This window comes from Rhineura floridana, chromosome 6 (genome assembly GCF_030035675.1).
Source record: "Rhineura floridana isolate rRhiFlo1 chromosome 6, rRhiFlo1.hap2, whole genome shotgun sequence".
Classification (NCBI taxonomy): domain Eukaryota; kingdom Metazoa; phylum Chordata; class Lepidosauria; order Squamata; family Rhineuridae; genus Rhineura; species Rhineura floridana.
Genome location: NC_084485.1, coordinates 82800244 through 82821199, shown reverse-complemented (window position 1 = coordinate 82821199; position 20956 = coordinate 82800244). Strand labels below are relative to the sequence as shown.

The 20956-nt window shown below is 42.0% G+C and overlaps 1 protein-coding gene across 4 annotated transcripts in view; it reads right to left on the bottom strand.

Moving 5' to 3' along the window:
* RNF220 (ring finger protein 220) overlaps positions 1–20956 on the bottom strand; it is a 486818-nt gene that overhangs the window by 39509 nt on the left and 426353 nt on the right. For all 4 annotated transcript variants that reach the window (XM_061632741.1, XM_061632742.1, XM_061632743.1 and 1 more), the window contains 4 exons: positions 16862–16958; positions 15982–16068; positions 9706–9761; positions 7350–7428 (listed from right to left, as the gene is read on the bottom strand). In XM_061632741.1, the coding sequence (XP_061488725.1) occupies positions 7350–7428; positions 9706–9761; positions 15982–16068; positions 16862–16958 (319 nt within the window). The remainder of the gene's footprint in view (positions 1–7349; positions 7429–9705; positions 9762–15981; positions 16069–16861; positions 16959–20956) is intronic.

Below are 20956 nucleotides of genomic sequence, written 5' to 3'. Positions count from 1 at the left end.
AGCCTATTAATCCCAAAGCATTTATTGCAGAAGTGCTTGCAGATAACATCTTGATGAATAATTTTCTGCTAGCCAATTTTCTGCTCCCACCCAACTTGCTGAATTTAGTATGAAGTTATCTCACTTTGGAGACTGATCAGCAAACAGAGTTCTTTAAAATATCCATATTACATCTATGGCTGTCTAAGAAACATTTTCTAGCCTCTACATGTTCTCCAGGGGCTTTGCCCTTTAAATAGCAATCAAGAGGTAGTCTACCTCACCCCATCCCCCTCATCTGTAATTTATATCAACATAACCAAAGTGTTATAGTGATATAGAATAATTAAAATGGTATACATTTAGATGTATATAGTTTATTCTATTTGTCCCATTTGGTTACTCCCCAAGAATGGAATTTTGCTGAAATCTGACAAGGGTCTATAGCATTAATAAATAGAAGAGGCATTGGGTAGAGGTAATGAATAAAGAGTGCAACAGAGGCAATGAGAAAAGTTTGAAAAGTGGGCAAGGACATCCCCCACTACTATTCTTTCACAACTAGAACCTCCCCCAATTCTGCCTGCTTTAGTTTCCATAAGTCAATCATCTGTTCCTCAAGCTAATGTGTAAATATAGATGCTCCCCTGCCTGGGACAACTTCCCCATCGATTCAGCGGAAAGTGTGTATGGCTCAGCTCCCTCTATTGAAGGAACAGGAACTCAGTGTGCTTGTGAGAACCTCATGTGTATCTAAGTAGATAGAACTCTGGACTGAAGTGACCACCTGTGAAGATTGAACATTTCCCCCCATATTTTTAAACGCAAAAAATAGGGTTGATTTTTAAATAAAGTTACAGGAAGTCAATTTCTGCAATTGTCTCTGACTCTGAAGGTAAGACTGTTTTCTTTAAGAAGCCAAATTCTAGAGCACAATTTCTATGTTGTCCAACTGCAAAGATGATGAGAATATGCCCAGCCTAAGATTTTGGAGTAGATTTGAGAAAATATAAGAAGTTGCTCATGCGGGTACACATACACATGCATGCGTATGCACACATTGACCTCACTCCTCTAAAACCCTCTTCTAAACCAAACAAGCACCTTGCCCAATCAACCATGAGGAACATGAAGAGTTATATAAAGAAGATAATTATAAAGGGATTTAATGCTTGACAAGCTCAAATTGCCAAGGCTTATGATAAAGGTAGCACACACGCTTGCTTAACTGGCCCACTGCCCTGGCTTTGCTCTTATGTAAGCAGCACAGCCGGAGCTGCATCCCAAATGAGATTTGTTTTATGGAAAAGAAGAGCATGCCCCTTTGCTCCTGGGAATGGCAGCCCGAGTCCCACCTCCCTCTAGTTTTGCTCCATTCCTGATTAATGATCTTGTCTGCCTGATTTATGACCCACCCTGACAGATTAGAGTTTCCTCTTCAGCCGCCCCCCTTCCCCCCACAACCTCAGAAGGTATAGCCACACTCTACTGGAAATATTAGAGAATTATTAAATAAACATTCATACGTCATGTCTCTTCCCAACCTGAGCTCATCCTAGTCAACACTCGGCAGCCCTGGCCTGTTTGCTTTTCATGCTGACAACAAACAGCTGGAGTGATTCATGGACAGGCTGGCTACAATGTTTCATGTCATATATCATGCTAGCAGGGCTCCCTGCCCCAACAGAGATAAACTGATCAAGCACAACGGGCTGGAATGAATTTATGACAACACAAAATTGAGGAAAACAAATGGGAGGTGACCCAGTGGGGCACTAACCCAGACTCTTTCCTTGGCCTGCAATCTAGTTTGGTGGCAGGAAGCAAAATTGAACATTGGCACTCTGAATTAAGAGGCTGGCTTCTTAACCCCGGGAAGTCCTGATTTCAAGATGGCACCAGGCTATATGGATAGTGTCTTCAGGGAGGACAAAATTAGGAGTTGTAGAGTTTGCAGCCTACACACAGGTGGGGTAGTCTTAGCACCAGTGCTAAGATTCAGGGACCAGCAATGCAGAAAAGAAAATGCCAAAATGGAAGAAAAGGCAGACAGATCTAAGAAGACACTACTGCGAGAAGGAAAACATTACATCTGGACTTAAGCTAATTCAAAAACTGCCATCAAGGAGAGGGAGCAGAACTGTTCCCAGGCAGGGACTGTTTCTGGTGGCAGAAAAAGATGCAGTGGATTTAGATTCCAGGATGAAAAGTTTAGGGCAGGGATGCCAAGCTGGGGTTCAAAAGCAGTTCCATTTTCAGAAACTGCAGGCCCAGTCAATTCCAAAAGGGTTGCTCCTGCTTCATCCCCTTCCAATCATATACTGGAGGAGATATAGCCCAGAGGTAGAACACATGCTTTGCATGCAAAAGATCCCACAGGTTCAATCCCTGGCATCTCCAGATAGAGCTGGGAAAGGACTGTTAGTGTAAACAATACTGAGCTAGATGGCATCTGACTAAACAGAAGTCAACGTCCTATATTAAAAATGGGATGAATGGGAATAGGGACAGTGGGAGGAAAAGAGAAGCATGTTAGCCTAGAAATGAATGGAGGTTTAAGCTGGGATTATGGTGAAATCCTTGGTGAAAAAGTGATGGTGGAGGCTGTTGTGGAATGATAGGGAAACACCAAGAAGGGCTGGGAGATCTGTTTGGGAAGAAGATATGGCAGGAAAGTCTCTGGTTTGTAGCTGTATTATTTTACCTGTATGCTACTTTAAGGCTTCAAAGCTTCATATGGCAAGAACAGATAAGAGAAAAACTGGATGAGGAAGGATGAGAGCCTGCTTACAAAGCATATGCCAGGATCACGGGTCAAAAAGCTTTCATTCAGATTTTTTAGTTCTGGATGAAGACTTAGAGGAACTAGCATCTCTGCAGACATGGACTCCCTGTGGGATTATTCCATAGACCTTCTAGGTGCTTCCACAGGGGCCCCAAGAGGCATTTCTCACTAGTTCCTTACCTTGCATCCTCCATCTCCTAGCCCAAAGCCCGTCTTCCTCACAAAGCAGTGTCACAGGAATTAACAAAGAAAGCAAAGCACTTGCCTCATAAGAATATAAGAAGAGGTTGCTGGATGAGGCCAGCGGCCCATCTGTTCAGCATCTTGCTCTCACAGTGGCCAAACACATACCTATGGGAAGCATGCAAGCAAGACCTGAGCACAAGAACACTCTCTCCTCCTGCAGTTCATTACAAGGCTCAGATACTCACACACACCTAAGCTAGTCAAGACAGTCGCTGCCGATACATCCTTTGTTTCTGGCTTGCTAGATTGGTCTTGCAGTCATTAGACTTGCTAAGCCCATTTCCTACGTCTTGTCAGGTTGGATTCATTGAAAGTAAGACTATAAGAAGAGCCTACTGGATCAGGCCCATGGCCCATCTAGTCCAGCATCCCGTTCTCACAATGGCCAACTAGATGCCTATGAGAAGCCCAACAGGAAGAGCTGAATGCAACAGTACTTTTCCCACTTGTGATTCCTAGCAACTGGTATTCAGGGGCATACTGCTTCTGACAGTGGAGGCAGGACATAGCCATTGTGGCTGGTAGTCACTTATAGCTTTAGCCTCCATGAATTTGTCTAATCCTCTTTTAAAGCCATCTAAGTTGGTGGACATCACTACTTCTTGGGGAAGAGAGTTCCATAATTTAAATATGCACTATGTGATAAGTATTTTGTTTGTCCTGAATCTTCCAACATTCACCTTCACTCGATGTCCTCAAGTTCTAGTGTTATAAAAGATGGAGAGAAAAAATTGTGTCCACTTTCTCCACACCATGCATAATTTTGTACACTTCTATCATGGATTCTCCTTAAACCCTAACATTCCCTAGCTGGGGCCTGTCTACCTCTTGGTTGCCCATCTAGACAGATGCCTGTGAGTCACACTTACCCCTGTGGACTTCAATGTCTGTTAGGGCTAGCCACGAGGTAATGGAATCTATGACTGCAGAAGACAGACTGATACAGAGAAGAGAGACAGAGCAAAAGAAGGTGATTGTAGGTGGCCTATGTATATAATAAGCATATGTTTGCCGCTTTGTGAGGAGATTCTTCTAAAAAGGGAGATTGAAAAACTACCAAATAATTAAATTAAATAATAATTTATTAAATAATAAAATTAATAAGGTTAAAATATGAAAGATAAAAAATACTAAAATTGAGTCTCATGTTGTATGTAGTTCAGGAGTAAAAGTGGACCCTGGGAGTTAATGATCACTGCTCTCAGCTTATGAAATCCTGTATCAGATGTACATGTTGCATGTCTGTGCTGGCTATGCAGTTCAGTAAATCCTTTCTAGCCCTGTTATTCTCATTAAAGAAATAAATCTAAAAATATATTCAGTTTTAGAAATCAATGAAGTCTTCTTATGAGTGAAAGAGAAATACAAGAAATCCTGTATTTAATGTGTCTGTCAGTGGCCCAGTTCAGATGCAATGACAAATCATGGTTTGCCATTTTGACTGACCTAGGCCAACAGCAGCTATGATATCAAATTCAAACAAAAATGGGATGAATGAAATACAAAGGAGGAACAACCAGCAAACACATCTCTCTTTAACAGAGGCAAGTTGTTTGGCATGCAAGAGAAGCAGCCTAAAGCGCACATTCCATAAACGTTCAACCCAAGTACATTAGATCTGCACCAAAACAAGGACAGTTTACTGTATTGTATTAACTAATTAAAAATATATTCTCCATGCCTAGACATTGTTTTGGATAGGGGAGAGAAAATGAATGTCATCCTTACAAAAGTAGGATCAATAAAGATAATCACTGCTAATTCCATTAACCATTGTTCTAAATGGACAGCCCAGCTGACACAGGTGATAAACCATGTGCTCCTAAACACTTTTTAAAATGCTAATTAGATGTTACATGGAGTTTAACACACTAATCAATAATGCCCAGATTTAAAAGCAAAAATTAAAGTTATGAGCAGAAGGAAGCAATCCCATGGAGAGCTCACCACAAGCACCACCCAACACAAGAAAAATGAAACCAATTTAGCCCTAGATTAACAACCAGGAACTGGAGATGAATCAATTTAGCCAGTTGGGCTGGGTCACCATATATCATGACTTGGCAGCGCAGGTGGAAGCAGCCGGACAGTAAGAACACCTTCCTTTCTGCAGGCCCTAAGGTCTGAACTCACTTATCAATTAATTTAACAGAACCCATCCCCTCACACACAGCATTCTAGCTCTTTAGACATTAGAACACAAACTATTGATCACACACAAGTCCCTGAAGAACACGGACAGCACAGCTGGAACCTTTGCTTCTAAACATTCTGTTTTCAGCTCCCTTCAGAAGTTCGAAAGTCTTATTCTAACTAAACGGCAGTAGCCCTTTACCACAGGGGGATTTCTTATGAACCAAGGAAGAAATGCTATGGAGTATAAGAAATGGTTTTACCCTCTTTCAAAAGGTAATAAGGGGTTGGGTACTCAAGTGTAATTTTTGACTATGGAAGTCAGGATGTTTTCGATGTTCCATGATGGGTCATGAGTTGTCACAGAGAAGGAGCAGTGCCATATTTCACAACTCAGAATTATTGTATGCACCACTTGGAAAGAATGTGGGGTCTGGCAAGAAACACTGAATAAAGCTTTTTTAATAATCTGATCAAGATGATATCAATCGATCATTTGGACACATGTTCTGGAGAATGTCAAACCTTTTCAGTTTGGGAGGCCAAGATTTGAGGAAGACAACAACTACTGGAGTCAGCAACTAATGCAATTGACACAGACTGCTGAATCCCTCTGTCTCCTACATGGAAGGCAGTATAAGAGGGTTGCTAAGCAATAGATGAAAAATGGCAACAAGCAGCTAAGTCCTCACAAAGGAAGCTGGTATGTGTTCACAACTAGTCCAACCATGAAATCCTCCTCTCACCCCTCTCTTTATTTCTGTTTCCAAAGTCCCAAACATTCTATAATCCTAGATTTTAATTCCTAGATACACAAATACAGGAGGGCCAAGGCAGGCAATATTATTTCCTTCTGCATTACATTGTGCTAGAGTTTTCCATCTGTGTTAATCCAGAAGAGCAGACTTTTTTTAAATTCTGTACGTCGCCCAGAGTGGCTGGTGAACCAGCCAGATGGGTGACTAATAAATTCAATAATAATAATAATAATAATAATAATAATAATAATAATAATTTAGAGCAGAGATGGGGAATGAGTGGCCCTTTGGATGCTCTGGAACTACATCTGCCATCATCCCAGATCATTTGCCATGTCAGGTGGGGCTGATGGGAGTTGGAGTTCAACAACAACATCTGGAGGACCACAGGTTCCCCATTCCTGCTTTAGACGATACAGTAATTGAGAATTTCACTTAAACCCCCCTCCCCGCACCTTGTTCTGGTAGATAACTGCCTTCTCTTGAGAAATGCTTTGGATCTGTTCACACAAATCACTGGCTAACAATTCCATATGCATTGTGGGACATTTGCAGTCATCCAAGGCACTTGCATCTGTAGTCTCATATTTTCAGTTCCCATGACCTTTTCCCACTTTGTGAGGGAAATGCTTGTAGGAACTGCATACATATATGATCTGGTTCACACAGCATGTACCATCTCAATGCACCACTTATATGTGCATTATTCATGGACAGTAATTACATGAACTGGTTCTTAATCTATTTCTCTGCTTAAGACTTCAATTTTATCTATGCTAATTACAAAGAGCACACAAAAATGATCTGGGATATTATCACATATAGCACTGCAGGACTGTAAGAAGACAATGCAGCACCATGTATGATTTTGGGCTCCTTTTGCCTCTGTACTTTAGTAAAGCAAAAGATGCTGTCCCACATGACTCATTCCCAATGGAAATGAAGGTTAAGATGATCTTATTCTTTTCCAGAGATTGGCCATATAAGTAAAGCTTCTGAAAAATAACACACCCCGGGGGAAGGAAAAGGGCAACACTTTGATACCATGGAGAATTTAACACAAGGGGAAGATTTGCCATCATCCCTCTAAAGCTGCAAAAACTAAACTGGGACTTAGAAATGAAACATAAAATCATTTCTCCATTTTTAGAGCCAACAAACCAAAATGGATTTTTCCCACTCCTACAGATGGGGAATTTCTATGAAAAATGAAAAACAAAAACTAAACAAAAAATAGGAAAGGAACCTATTTGATTTTCAGCTAGGGAAGAGTTAATACCGTGTCTGAATTAAAAGGCTGAGTTAAAAAGCTGGAGAAACGTATGAGAGCTACAAAAGGAAGGCCATACGCAGCATGCCACGTGCCATAGGGATGCCCCTCTGCTAGAAAGCTCCTGGCAGTCTCTTTCCATTCCTAACAAAGATAGACATGGCCGGGTCATACTCACTTCTCTATGTCACTATTCTTGCAGGTCTTTTGCATAGGCTCCTGTTTACTGCTCTCTCCATTACTCGTTGATGGCATTTCTATGAAAGAAAAACAAAAAGAAGATCCCAGTTCAGTCAAGGGAAACACTGGTTCAGACAAAAGTCAGAGAAACCAAAGAATTGGTGAAGTGTTCTAGTATTGATTCACATGACAAAACTACCAAATACATACAAGTCTCCCACTTTGCTGCAGCAACTGGTCACCCCAAAACTGAAGCACTCAGAATTACTAGCCTTTTTCAACCTGGTTAGACACAAAGGATCCACTTTGACTTCCTTGAGCAGTTCTTGTGAAATCAGTTTGGTAAATGGCTTGTATGTGCAATTTGTTCTTTGACAACACTGTGAATTGCAGTTAGGATTCTGGAGGCTTTCTGTTCACAGGACGTTTGGGAAGATTTGTGGGTTTACAGGCCAGATAGATTTACCCACTCTCAGGAATCACAAAGTTACCCTGTGTCTGTAGGTCAGGCCAGGCCAAAGAATTTTCTCACAAGCCTTTTGAAATCACTAGGACATCACTGGGCATGTTTAGCCTGAAGAAGATTGAGGGGAGATATGATAGCACTCTTCAAGTACATGAAAGGTTGTCACACAGAGGAGGGCCGGGATCTCTTCCTGATCGTCCCAGAGTGCAGGACATGGAATACTGGGCTCAAGTTGCAGGAAGCCAGATTTTGACTGAACATCAGGAAAAACTTCCTAACTGTTAAGAGCCATATGACAATGGAACCAATGACCTAGAGAGGTAGTGGGCTCTCTGACACTGGAGGCATTCAAGAGACAGCTGGATAGCCATCTGTTAGGAATGCTTTGATTTGGATTCCAGCATTGAGCTGGGGGTTGGACTTGATGGCCTTATAGGCCCCTTCCAACTCTACTATTCTATGATTCTATGATAAGAGCACTGCAGGACAACTAGCACCAGCACTTCTCAGGAACTGAACTGCAATTGAACTCTGCTTGCACAGGACTTGTCCCAGTCCTGAGCTGTCTTACTGCCAATATTTTACTCTTTATTATCATGGATAAAGATAATGATGTAGAATCACACAGAAAAAAGTAATGGGAAAGTGAATGCCAAACTTGCTTCTACTCCAAATACAGAATACTTTCCCCTGCATCAACACATTCTGCCTAGTTTACCTTTGGAGTATAGCTGAAACTCAAACAGACCAAGGGAGCTTCCAGTCTTACTTTCTATCAGCCTGCAATCTTTTTAAAACTTGTATACAAATGTTACTTCAGACTAGCTATACCAATGGAGAGCCAGTATCAGAGAGTGTTGGATTTGGACTATGGAGACCCCAATCATCAAGCTCCTGGAAGGGCAGTCTCACAGGGTTGTTGTGAGGATAAATATGGAATATGCTGCCCTCCGTTTATGCAGTAAAACAGACAGATATTTTTATTTATTTATTAAAGTTGTAACCTGCTCTTCAGGCCATTGCCTCCAAGTAGTTATCATAAAGAAAATAGAATAATTAATACAAAAACCATGTATCTAAAATGCAGAATATGAACAGAACCCAGATAAAACCAATGCATTTAAAAGTCAAAAACTAAGAGGCCTGTGCAAATTTTAAATATCTGGCACTTTAACTGCATGCGACTCTGAGTCAGGTGAACCTTCTTGGAAGGGTATTTAAAAGTCAAAACCCCACAACTTAAAAGGCCTTATCATGGGTCATCATCCACCTCACCTCTGAAGGAAGAGGGACCTGAAGAAGGGCTTCTGGGAAATATCTTAATAGTTGAGAAGGTTTATGTGAGAATTTGAACAAATATTGTAACACTGACAGCATATCTATATAAGGTAAAAATCAGAAAAAAACTGGCTTACGATGTTTAGTAATCTCAAACCGAATCCTGGCAACATGTGGAAATCATCCTCCAAACCAAGTGGAATGAGATAAAGCACAGCAGGCTAGTCACAGGTTTGAAAACCAGAAAGCTGTATTTTAACTTCTTATAATTTTGGTTATACAGTACAATGCTCTGGGGACATTTAGCAGAAAATGGTATATAAACAATGCATCATCATCTCCTCCTAGGTGACTCCATTGTTTAAGTTTTTCTGTTGAGAAGTAAAGGCAATACCTGTATTCATCTCCAGGAGCACAAATTAAACTGCTGCATGGATTCTCCCATCAAAACTCAACAGTGCTATTTATTACACTACTTTAATTCCCTGGTGCTAGATACACAGAATAACATGCTCCTATATGCAGAACACTAAAATTGGACCATGAAATATCCGCTTTCACTCTCCAATCAAACACACAGACTTGCCACACACACATATCTTACACTCACCATCACTTGCCCACTTAGAAAATTCTGGTGTTATTCGGGTACTAGGCGTGCCACCACTGGAAAAAGAGATAGCAGTGAAAAATATGTCACAGGAAAAACGCTACAACATGCATTTCTCCAAACCATTATTTATCATTTATATAGTATTTAAAAATGGTAAAGTGCTTTACAATCAATTTGTGTTTACTCTCACAACTGTGTCAAAACAGGTCACGATTATTTTCATTTTGTACATGGGATACCGAGAGCAACTTTTGTAAGACCATACAGTGAATTCCTAGCAGAAGAACAACTTGAATAGAGGTCTTCCAGATCCACTGAACCATACTGGCTCCTATGTCCTGAAGTTTGGTTATAGGCATAATCCTGAACAGCTTCCTTCTGCAAAGACACTGGGGACTATCCAGATCTGTGCAGATACAAAGTTATATATTCAGTCCGACTTCTATTGTGCTCCTCAAACTGTGATCCTATCATATCAATCAAACTAGGTTTTGTGGAACTAACAGTCTTTAAGCTTCTGGTTACTACCAGCTCTCTACTCCTGTTGGTATTCAGCCAACCCAAGAAATCTGGGTTCAAGTAAACTGCCTTAGGAACTGCAAATGGATTCCAGAATACTCTAGAATTTTGCCAATGGCCTTGGTAACGTGTGAGGATTAATATAACTAACACAGTGGTTACTATGCATTCTCTCCTCTCATTGTGTTGCCATAAGTTTCCTGGTTTACCAAGGATAAGACTAATGAAGCAGGAAGGGAGATAAATAGAGTGTTGGAAGAAAGACATGTTCTAGTTAGTGCAGAATGCAGTTAGTGCAGGGGGGGAGTTTAAGAAGAGATGTCATCAATGCTACAACATCTGCACTGACTCCTTATTATCTTCTGTATGTAATTTAAGTTGCTAGCTTTTGATGTAAGTGATTTGAGCATTACAGATCTTACAGCCCATCTTGCATTTTGTTTTGTCACACCCTTAAGATTAACCAAGAGTGTACCAAGAGCTCCTCTGTTTCATCCACATGCTAAGTATGCAGAGAATTACTCTACGCAATTTCTCACAAATTGTGGAATGTCCTTTCCAACAAGACTAATTGAAACCTGAAACAATTTTTTCCAGAAGCGCTAGAAGACTTTCTTGTTCAAGATGACTTTTAATATCTAGGTTTAAGGATATCTGGAAACAACCTCACTGTTTTTGTAATTTTAAATTAGTGGTATTTATATTTCTGATTTTATTGGGTTAAATTATTGATACGACCTATTTTGGGCTGTAAGGATAGGGCAGGTTAACTATCAGAACTCCAAAGACAAATGAACAAAACAAAACACCCTAGCATTTCTGTCTTCCTTTCAACATCAAATATTAGTCAACGTCAATTCAAATTACTGAAGGAAGCAATAGTCTGAGGCAGATATGTGTTTCTATGGAGTGAAACCTGATTTCAGGCCACTGCTTGTAACAAACTAAGCAGTAGGAAAACTTCATTTCACTGCTCTATCAATCTCTTCAACCTTGACCTCCAAGGCTCACTCAGCCTAAGAGACTGGAGCTATGTATGTGCTGTTTCCACGCAGGGCAGAGGGCTTGAAAAACCAATCCATTTCTTAGCTCCTTGTTAACACCATTTCAGTTATTTGCCTGGAATGCTTTCTAGAATCTTCCTCACAGAGGCCTATGCAGAACTACAGTGGAGAACAGCCCGGTGTACAAAAACCAGCACTGCAAGAACTTTGGGCCATTAAGCTAGTCAATCCCTAGAAACTTATGGATCCTACCAGAATCCAGAATGGTCTGGGGAATTTAGCTGGTTCTGCTGGTGGTTTGGTCATTCTAATGTGCCCTGGGCTCTTGGAAGAACTACTCCCTAGTATCCTCTTACCTAGTTGACAAAGGCTTCCATATAATTTAATGAGATATGGCAATGAAAGTGCAGAGAAGAGAGAGTTCAGAGTGCCAGTTCTTAAAACAATCAGGATTAATCCACTGCAAGTGAAGGGCCTTAGCTCAGTGACAGAACTCATTCTTTGCATGCACAAGGCTTCACATTCAATCCCTGGAATTTGCAGGTGGGGCTGGCAAGACCTCTGTCTGAAACCATGGTCAATGTAGACCAGTCTTCATCTACCTAGTACCCCACATGTTTTGAACTACAGCTCCCAACAGCTCCAGCCAGCATGACTGTGCTGACTGGGGCTGATGGGAGTTACAGTACAAAACATCTGAAAGGCACCAGGTTGGCAAAGGCTGATGTAAATTCTAAGCTAGAAGGACCAATAATGTGGCTCAGTATAATATGCAGCTTCCTATGCAAACAACTTAGAGCCATCATTAAGGCCTATTGTGTGGCACTGAATAGTATATTTCTCCACCACCATTGCATTGGTAGAGAGTCATCTTGTGTAGCTATTCTGAGTAAAGCAACCAAGCCCACCAGCTACTGTGGTAATTTTATCAGAGGATAAAACTGGTCATGCTGACTTGGATGCCATTATTTATACAGGGTCCTTTGTGGATGTGTTCCATGCTTTTGCTTATCTAATTTTATTGGATATTTAAATTATGGCTTAAGAAAGTGGACAAAATCCAGCCACTTGCCTTTAACGGAGTAAACCCAATGTTCTAGATTTGTATCTGTCACAGTTCAAGCCAGAACAGAGACTACTTTAGTTGGTTTGATTGGTAACTAGACCTGGTGGATTGTCCAAGGAAGTATGAACCTGTTAATACTCTGCAATCTCTCAGCAGCCTGTGACACAACTAATCAAATTCTTCAAGGCCACAGGTGATAGGAGGCACCATTTTTTCATGGTTGCCCTTAGCCTTGGCGGATCTGTGGAAGAAGGTAGTTTTTGGCATTGCTACTTTATCCCATGGCCTTTGTTTTCTGGGGCATAGGAAAGTTCTATCTTTTCCTCAATTATGTTTAATGTTTATATACAACCACTGGAAATGATAATCCAGAGTATCAGAATTAGGTAACCTCAGTATACTAAAACCCTCCTGTACTTTTCATCATTGCAGGAGCAATCAGTCAATTGCCTGAATATCAATCAAGGTCTAGATAAGGTGTGGGGAACCTCTGGCCCTCCAGATGTTGCTGAATTACAACTCCCATCATCCCCGGCTATTGGCCATGCTTGCTAGGGCTGATGGGAGTGGCAGTTCAGCAACAACTGAAGGGCCAACGGTTCCCCACATCTGGTCTAGATGAAGATTACTGTATTGGAATGTAGCAAGTCAAAAGTTGTTAAGGGTTTGCAAACTTGCAAGTATGGGGCTGGAGGTATTACTTGTTCCAGGTAGACAGTCCCTGCAAAATATAACTTCTCCTAGCAACTTATTTATTTATTCACTAATAGGCAAAAAACCTTACGGTTTAAGAACGTACTTATAGCCCACAGATATTTCTATCAAACTTTAAAAAGCAGAGAAACTGGGCAGCTATAGCGAATGCACCAGGGGAGCAGGAGACCTGACCTCCTCTCTGAGATATTGGACTGCCCTATAAATTTGTCAAACTGCAAACACCATTTGGCTTGGTCTTTCACAGTCCAATCCACTTCCATGCTTAGGATAGGTAAAACTGACAGGGGGAAGGGACAGAGGGCTGGATTGGGCAGGGGAGAAGGAAGAAGGAAGAAGGGAGGAGGAAGGGGAGGGGAAGGGCAGGTCTGATTACTTGCATGCTTATTGAGTTCAATGGGATTTACTCCTATGCAATCATGGTTAGGATAGGAAAAACTGACCATAGGGGGGAAGGAGTGGATTGGAGGGGGGCAAAGGAAGGGCAGGTTTGATCATTTGCATGCTTATAGAGTTCAATGGTATTTACTCCCGTGCAATCATGCTTAACATAGGTAAAACTGACCATGAGGAGGAGGAAGGGGAGGATTGGAAGGGGATGGAGAGAGTGGGGCAAAGGAAGGGGGAGGGGAGGGGCAAGAGGGAGGGGATAGGAGGGAGGATGGGTTTGATCATATGCATACTTGTTCAATGGGATTTATTTCTGTGCAATCATCTTTGAAAATGGAAATGGACTGCTTCCAAGTCAATCCCGACTTATGGCAACCCTATGAATAGGGTTTTCATGGTAAACTGTATTCATAGGTGGTTTTACCATTGCCTTCCTCTGAGGCTAAGAGGCAGTGACTGGCCCAAGGTCACCCAGTGAGCTTCATGGCTGTGTGGGGATTTGAACCCTGGTCTCCCAGGTTGTAGTCCAACACTGACCCAGGGGAGGGGCAGGGAGGGTAGGAGGAGATTGGGTGGGTGGGCACAGGGCAGAGGGGAAGCCCCTTTCCTTTCCAAAAGGAAAACACTGTGAACAGTATCATTGCTTTTCAGCGTTTCCCCCACCTTTTTATTCTACAGCAGGCACATGTAGCCTCCCAGTAAAATTTAAACCAAAGCTGTCCCTGGCCACATCCACCCCAGGCCTTTATTACACTTTGGACAGTTATGGCTTCTCTGAAAGAATCCTGGGAAGTGTAGTTAGTGAAGGGTGCTGAGAGTTGCTAGGAGATGCCCTGTTCCCCTTACAGAGCTTCAATCAGAGTAGCTGACTGTTAAACCACTCTGGCCACTGGAGCTTTGTCAGTGGAATAGGAGTCTCTTCTCAGCACCCTTCACAAACTACACTTCCCAGAATTCTTTGGGGGAAGCCATGACTGTCTCAAGTGAAATCAAAATCTGGTGTGGGTGTGGCCTCAATTAGCCAAGCCAAGCAGCTGTGAGTCTGGCTTTTAGAACTCTGACAGTTGGTTCTTACTGAGCATGCCTGACATTATCATTCAGTTCAATGCAAAAATTCTTAAATTAATTAAAAATCAGCCAGGCATTTTTTAAACTTTTAAACTGCAGAAGATGAAGGTCAGAGTATGAGGCAAAGTCAGTAATAGGATTACAGGTGCTCTGTGAACATGGCTGATTTTTAATGAATTTCAACAGATTATGAGAACTCTGACAGAAAAAAGTCCAAAAGAGCTCTTTTCTCTCTTTTTAGACTTGGAACTCTCTATTCTCTCTGACTGGTTTGTGTATCGCCATGAAAATTTAGAGGGCTGTTAAGCAAACTTTTCTGAGTTCAGGACTGTAAGTTTTGTAAGGTTTTGTTTTGAAATGAGCTTATGGGAAGCATCAGAATGGCATGGGGGTATTTTCAATTTAACATTGTGGAATGTGAAAAATCCACACTGGCTATAGTATAATTAGATTTATATCCCACCCTTCCTCCTAGTAGGAGCCAAATTTCAACTTTCTTTTGCCTTTATTTTGCATTAAGCTGTCTAGTCCTTTGCATAATCATTTTTTAGAAGATTGTATCTTGCCTTGAACGCCATATGACTGAAAAGATGCCAAATAAATAATGAAAAGTCCACAAGAGGCATTCTTGCGCAAATCCAAGAACACTGTACACAGCAGCTAATACCCCCAATCTCATTTAGGAGAGATAAACAAATCTGCATGGCTGCACTCTTGCCTCACAAGATCATAAACTATCAACCTCACACAGGATATGGCAGTACATTTATGTCTCCTTAAGACTTTTAGGGTATATTTCCAGTTTGTAGGGCTGACTGGAAGCATAGAAACGATTTCTGACAAAGGGGCAGAAACGAAAAGGGAGCCCTAACTGGAGCTTCCAATATTCAGAAGGATAAGCTTCAGCACTCACCACACTACACAACCTAGAGAAAGTTGAGGACTCTTAAGTCCTATTCAGACATAGTTATGTCATATTCAGATCAACAGACCTTGAATTGTGTGCACTTGTTTTATTGATTTCAGTAGGACATATGTGCTTAACAGCGTCTCCATTGTTCTCAGCCATTTTCCTTTCCTTATCTACACCTAGAAAACCTCTTGCACCCTCCCGTTGTCAAAAATTTGTAACAAAAGTCTTGCCAAAAATTCCAAATTTCAAAAAGCCCATATTTTACAATGGCAAATAACAGGAACATTAGTGCTATATAAATCTACCTGACTTTCATATTACTAGTGGAAGAACTGAGATTTCCCTACCTCCAGGGCAGAAAGCCCACATATTAGCTGCTGTGTCTGGAGTCAAGGTGGGACTTTTACTACTTACTATCTTACAGCTGGGTAATCATCTTCTTCGCAGGTAGCTGCTTCCTAAGTTCTTCCTGCCTTGGCCTTGTGTTTCACACTGAATTGCAAGGTATCTGTCTTGAAAAATGTCCTTACCACCCACCCAGCATGATGAAACATGTTCTTCTTCACTCCCACACAGTACTTTTAAAAGCCCACACTTACTTTAGGACTGCACCTCGGAGCGCCTCTCTCTCCTTGGCTTCACCTGGTTCTTCCCCAGTGCATGGAATGATATCTGCCTCTGTGTATCTAAGCATGAAGGGTTAAGGAAAGCACAGCCTGATGAATGAGCAGTCTTCACTACTTATCCCAAGTTGAGGCAGAGCAGCCGCGTTTTCCTTTGAGGAAGGGATCAGGAACCCTTTTCAGTACAAGGGCCACAATCCCTTCTTGGCAATTTTTGGGCAATTTTCACCACATACCAGTGGTGGGAAGGGCCAGACATAAAAGTGGACCAAGCAATGATTGTGAATTTTACCTCTGTGCAGTAGGTTAGTTTCTATACACACCTCTCTATCTTCCATCCAGGCAAGCAAGAAGCATTATCAAAGTTCAAGGACATAGGCCAGCCAAGCAAAAACTCTTAAGGAGGGAGGGGTGTGGCCTGGGGAGAGTCCCCAGGGCCTGCATTTGGCCTCTAGGCCTGAGGTTCCTTCCCCATTTTTCGATATGGCATACAGAATCAATGCAGTGTGCCACTAGAACTGCACCAGAATCTTTTGAGGTACCAAAAACTACTTGAAACACCAAGATGAACATGCGAACACAGAAACCATTGTTTGATAAGAACATGCTCATTTGAAAGCGCCACAAGGGGAAACTCTCCTCAGCAAGAAACAGAAAGTGAAAGGCGCTGTTGGGGAAATTACTACACAGCCTTAGACTGGAAAGCAAAGTTGCTAATTGAACAATTTCAGAGAACAGTGGAATCCTCTCTTAACTGAATAAAATGTATTCTTGAATTAAGGAAGCTGCAAGAGTTGAATGACAGAGTGAAGCTATAGCCACTTGGTAGGAGTTCTGCACCTCTAGAAAATGATACTGTGGCTTTCCATATTCCAATGTGTCGTCTCCATCCACATCAAGGTCAGCATCACTGTCTGGATTCTCCTTGCCACTGCACATGACAAACCCGGAGCCTGAAGGAAAAGAAAATATGTGGTACATGTCACCACAGGACACAGAGGAACACAAAGTGGCGGCCTAGGTAAGTGAGAATGAAAGTTGGGGGAAGGGGACAGATGGCACGAGAGAGACAGCAGTGGTATCTGCATAGGTTTCCAGCTGTCACTTTCCTCCAGGCTCATTGTTTCAGTGGTTTGATCCAGATATTTTCCTTATGTTGGCTATGTATAATACAATGATAAAAATTTAGAATTTCCTAAGTTTGAAGAAAAGACATTATATATCTTGATTTATATATAGAAAAAGATTTTAAATAGAATTTGCATTGCTCTCCTCACTTCAGACTATTTGGGGGGGGGGACAGAGAGACAAAGAAAATTATGAGGAATGGCACAATCTGTCAAGAGATAAACTGAACTAGAACCAACACTGTTCAGCACAGAAAAAAATGTACTCAAGTCCCATGCTAGCAACCCTGCGATTTATCAGGAGTTTTATGGCAAGCAGGAGGTAAATACATAGAAAAATACAATTAATATAAGACATGAAAAACACAGTCCAGGCTCATATATTGCAGAAGAATACTACAGACTCCAAATGCAAGTGAGAAAAAAGGGTCCAATACATGCTTGATGAACCACAAATTAAACTGCTATGTAAAGTAAAATACCTGCATGTGCAGGAATGAAATCGGTTCCAGATGCTGCCATCACTTTCATCATAATATTTTATAATTTCATAAAACTGAATTGCTTGCCAACCTTCACTTGACCCTATACCAGGTTAGATCACATCACAAAGATTTTAATAAGCAAAGAGCAAAGGGGACCAAGGTGCTGTATACTGGAGGTGTTTCAAAGAAATGAACATGCTTAGTATTGAACAGACACAAGCAAAAACCCAGTCACATAGCAAGGAATTTCCCTGTCCCAAATTATAAAACGCCAGAGGCACCCACTCTAACATGGGGAATTCCCAGCCATAGATTTGGCAGCTAGACCTTACACATAAATGCAAAATCCCTCTACCTAGTGATTTTCATTCATTATCTGAGTTGCACCAGCTCCTAGCACAGTCTAAACATTTTAATTGTCCATAGGATTTTCTTATGGGCAGTCTAAAATTCTGTGCTAAAATCCTAGGTTCTCCACTCAGAAAATTCAGTGTTAAACAGCTCAAATAAATGAATTAAGCAAAGCAAAATTGTTTTGTTTACCCACTTGGGACTATAGTTTGGATCTTTTATATTTCAACCTCTGAAAACAGAAGGGCTCCGAAGCTGAGGGTGGCAATTTGTTTGCCAGTTTCCCCATCCACCAGCAGCTCCCAACATCATGTCCCATGTTGTTCAGAGGTCCAGAACATCTTTCTGGAGGCAGGTGCATGTGAGGAAAGACAAAATTGGAGAAATCATCTCTCTCCATGGGTAGAGATTCATCCATGGGTAGTCTGGATCTAAACCTAGATTGTTGCTTTCAAAAAAAAATCAGCACAGATATCTTCTGGATTCTGCAACAGACATTTGATGCAACATTTACAAGACAATGCAGAACTTGGTAATACAGACAGTTTCAGTTGAATCCCTTTCTGCTTTAGCTTAGAAGTATGGTCTTCCCTCAGTACAGTATAAGAGGGCTTCCAGACAGGAGTTTGTGGTGTGCATGTGCAGCACTGATCCCATATGTTTTTTGCAGCATCCACACGACATCAAAATGCCAGCCTATACTTTTTTTTACATTTAATCCAGATTTCCCCTTAACATGGAAAATCTGATGACATGTCTACAATTGTCTCAACATAGTGCTTGTTGAAGGATTACCTCAAAGTCTGTGCTACATACATAAGCTTTTTAAAAAAATCACTCTTGTACAAGCATAATACAAGTCAGATAAATAATACTTTTGCAGAAGATCTCACTATTAACCCCCCCCCCCCCAAAACCCAATATCCCTACAAGCCTCCTTTTGCCCACTGTTAAACACAATAACTAAAGCTGGTAATGTTTGTGCACTTCCTGGTTTTTTTTGAAAAAGGTGTATACCTTTTGAAAGGTATACACCTTCAAATACCTTTAATACCTGCATAGATGCTGAAAACAGCAGTGCAGGATAACAGAAGACTGATTGACAGAAGAGATAGAAAAACATAGCCCAAAACATTCCATCAAGCTCCATCCTGAAAAAAATGGAATTTGTGGAAGCCAACATGCCAAAAACTGGATATTTATGATGAGGGTCTGTGCCAGAGGGCAGCCAGGTTGGGTGCTGGCCAAGGGCTCCTGAAGGGCCCCTCCTTAGGATGTGAGGGTGGCACTCCCATTCTGTGATCTGCAGCAGCATCAGGTCCTGCAACCTGACCTTGCTGCAGATCTCAGTGAGGGAGCTCCCAGGCACCCTCCCCCAATACAGATAGCACAGGCTTCAATAAGCCCACATGCATGCCCCACCTACTTCTCCCATCAACGTGAATGCTGCGTGCACTGTGCACACATGCCTGCCATCACCTAAGATGGTGGTGGTGGCTTCCCTAAGGGGTTGACGCCCCCCCCATCTTGGTTGATGGCAGGCATGCACCCTACATGCGCACATCATTCACACAAGACAAGAGGTAGATCGGGTGTGTGGGTGGGCTTATTAACCCCGCGTTGCCCATATGGGGGGGGTGTTGGGCTATGGTAAATCAGGCCCGGGACAGGCTGGTGCCCAAGGGCCTAGTCATGCCTAGTGCCAGCCCTGTTTATAACCCATTTGTGATATATGGCCCATAACTGGACATATCTCAAGTTGCCATGGATTTCCAAGCCTCTTTAGCAATGGCTTGTATAGAAAGTATGACCATTATCGTTTATTTAGGAGATTTAAAACAGGGCAGAGTTGCTAAAGGCTGGGATATGCTTCCATAGTTGCCCAAGGACCAGTTTGTCTCACACTGGTAGAGACAAATACTGGCTTGCATACACCAGTATCTTTCATGCATCAGGCATCATTTAGCTTGTCATCTCTGAAAAGCCCGAGTCTAGACACACAAGATTCTCTCTCTTCCACCCTTTCTAAATACAAAGCAGAAGTTATGGCCTGAGCTGGGGCTGTGATCTGAATGCCATATATATTAAAGACATAGAATAAGATTTGAGGCTGGGGGTCATCCTGAATAGAAATGAATCTCCTCTGTGCTTCACTTCAGTAACAAAACAGATGCAAAAATAGGGAGAAACAAGCAACTTTTAAGTAACCCATTTCTTGTCCTACATACCAAATGAAGTTACCAGATCACAAGTCCCAACAACAAAACTTTACCAGAGACCAGAATTTCCCTTTCACAACAGCATTTTCCATATGTGTGCACAAAACTCAGTTCAAAGACTGAAAAATGAAATTGAGAGGGCATATGGCACATGTGTAGTTCATGCACAGGGTTAGAGCCTGGGCAGTGAACTGAACAACAGTCACCAGATGCCTTCAGAGAGGGAGTCTGCAACTGGCAGAAGGCTGGCCTGCCCTGGGTGTGAGACAGGGGGGAGTAATGTGCCCTGTGTGAAAGTTATTGAGTCAGTCTGACTGTTCCCAATTCTCTCAGAGGCCTACTGGGATAACTGGTTCAGGGAGGTTTCGTTGGTGGGCTCTTGTTGTGTCCATATTATGTGTTTTAAGAGGAGTCTTAGTGAGGAAGAACATGGATGATGTCGCCCCAATTTCAGTGATCATGGGTAGAGGGAGGTACGGCCATGGGGAGGTGGTGAACTACTACAGAAGACGAGGGCAAGGCTATCTACGCCTTGTTGCTCATTCCTACTCCTCTCATGAATGGGTTCCTCGTTGCTCATCTGCTGTGCCCACTGGCCTGTGGGTGCTGTTGTTTAACGCCAGAACCTTGACTTGGTTTTTGCTCCAGATGGAGGAAGGGGTGGTCTGGAGATGGGGGGTGGATGTCAACCCATTGTCATGGTCAGACCACTTCCTGGTGAAGTTGAGATTTACGACTCCGATTCTCCCTGCAGGGGTGGTGGACAGAT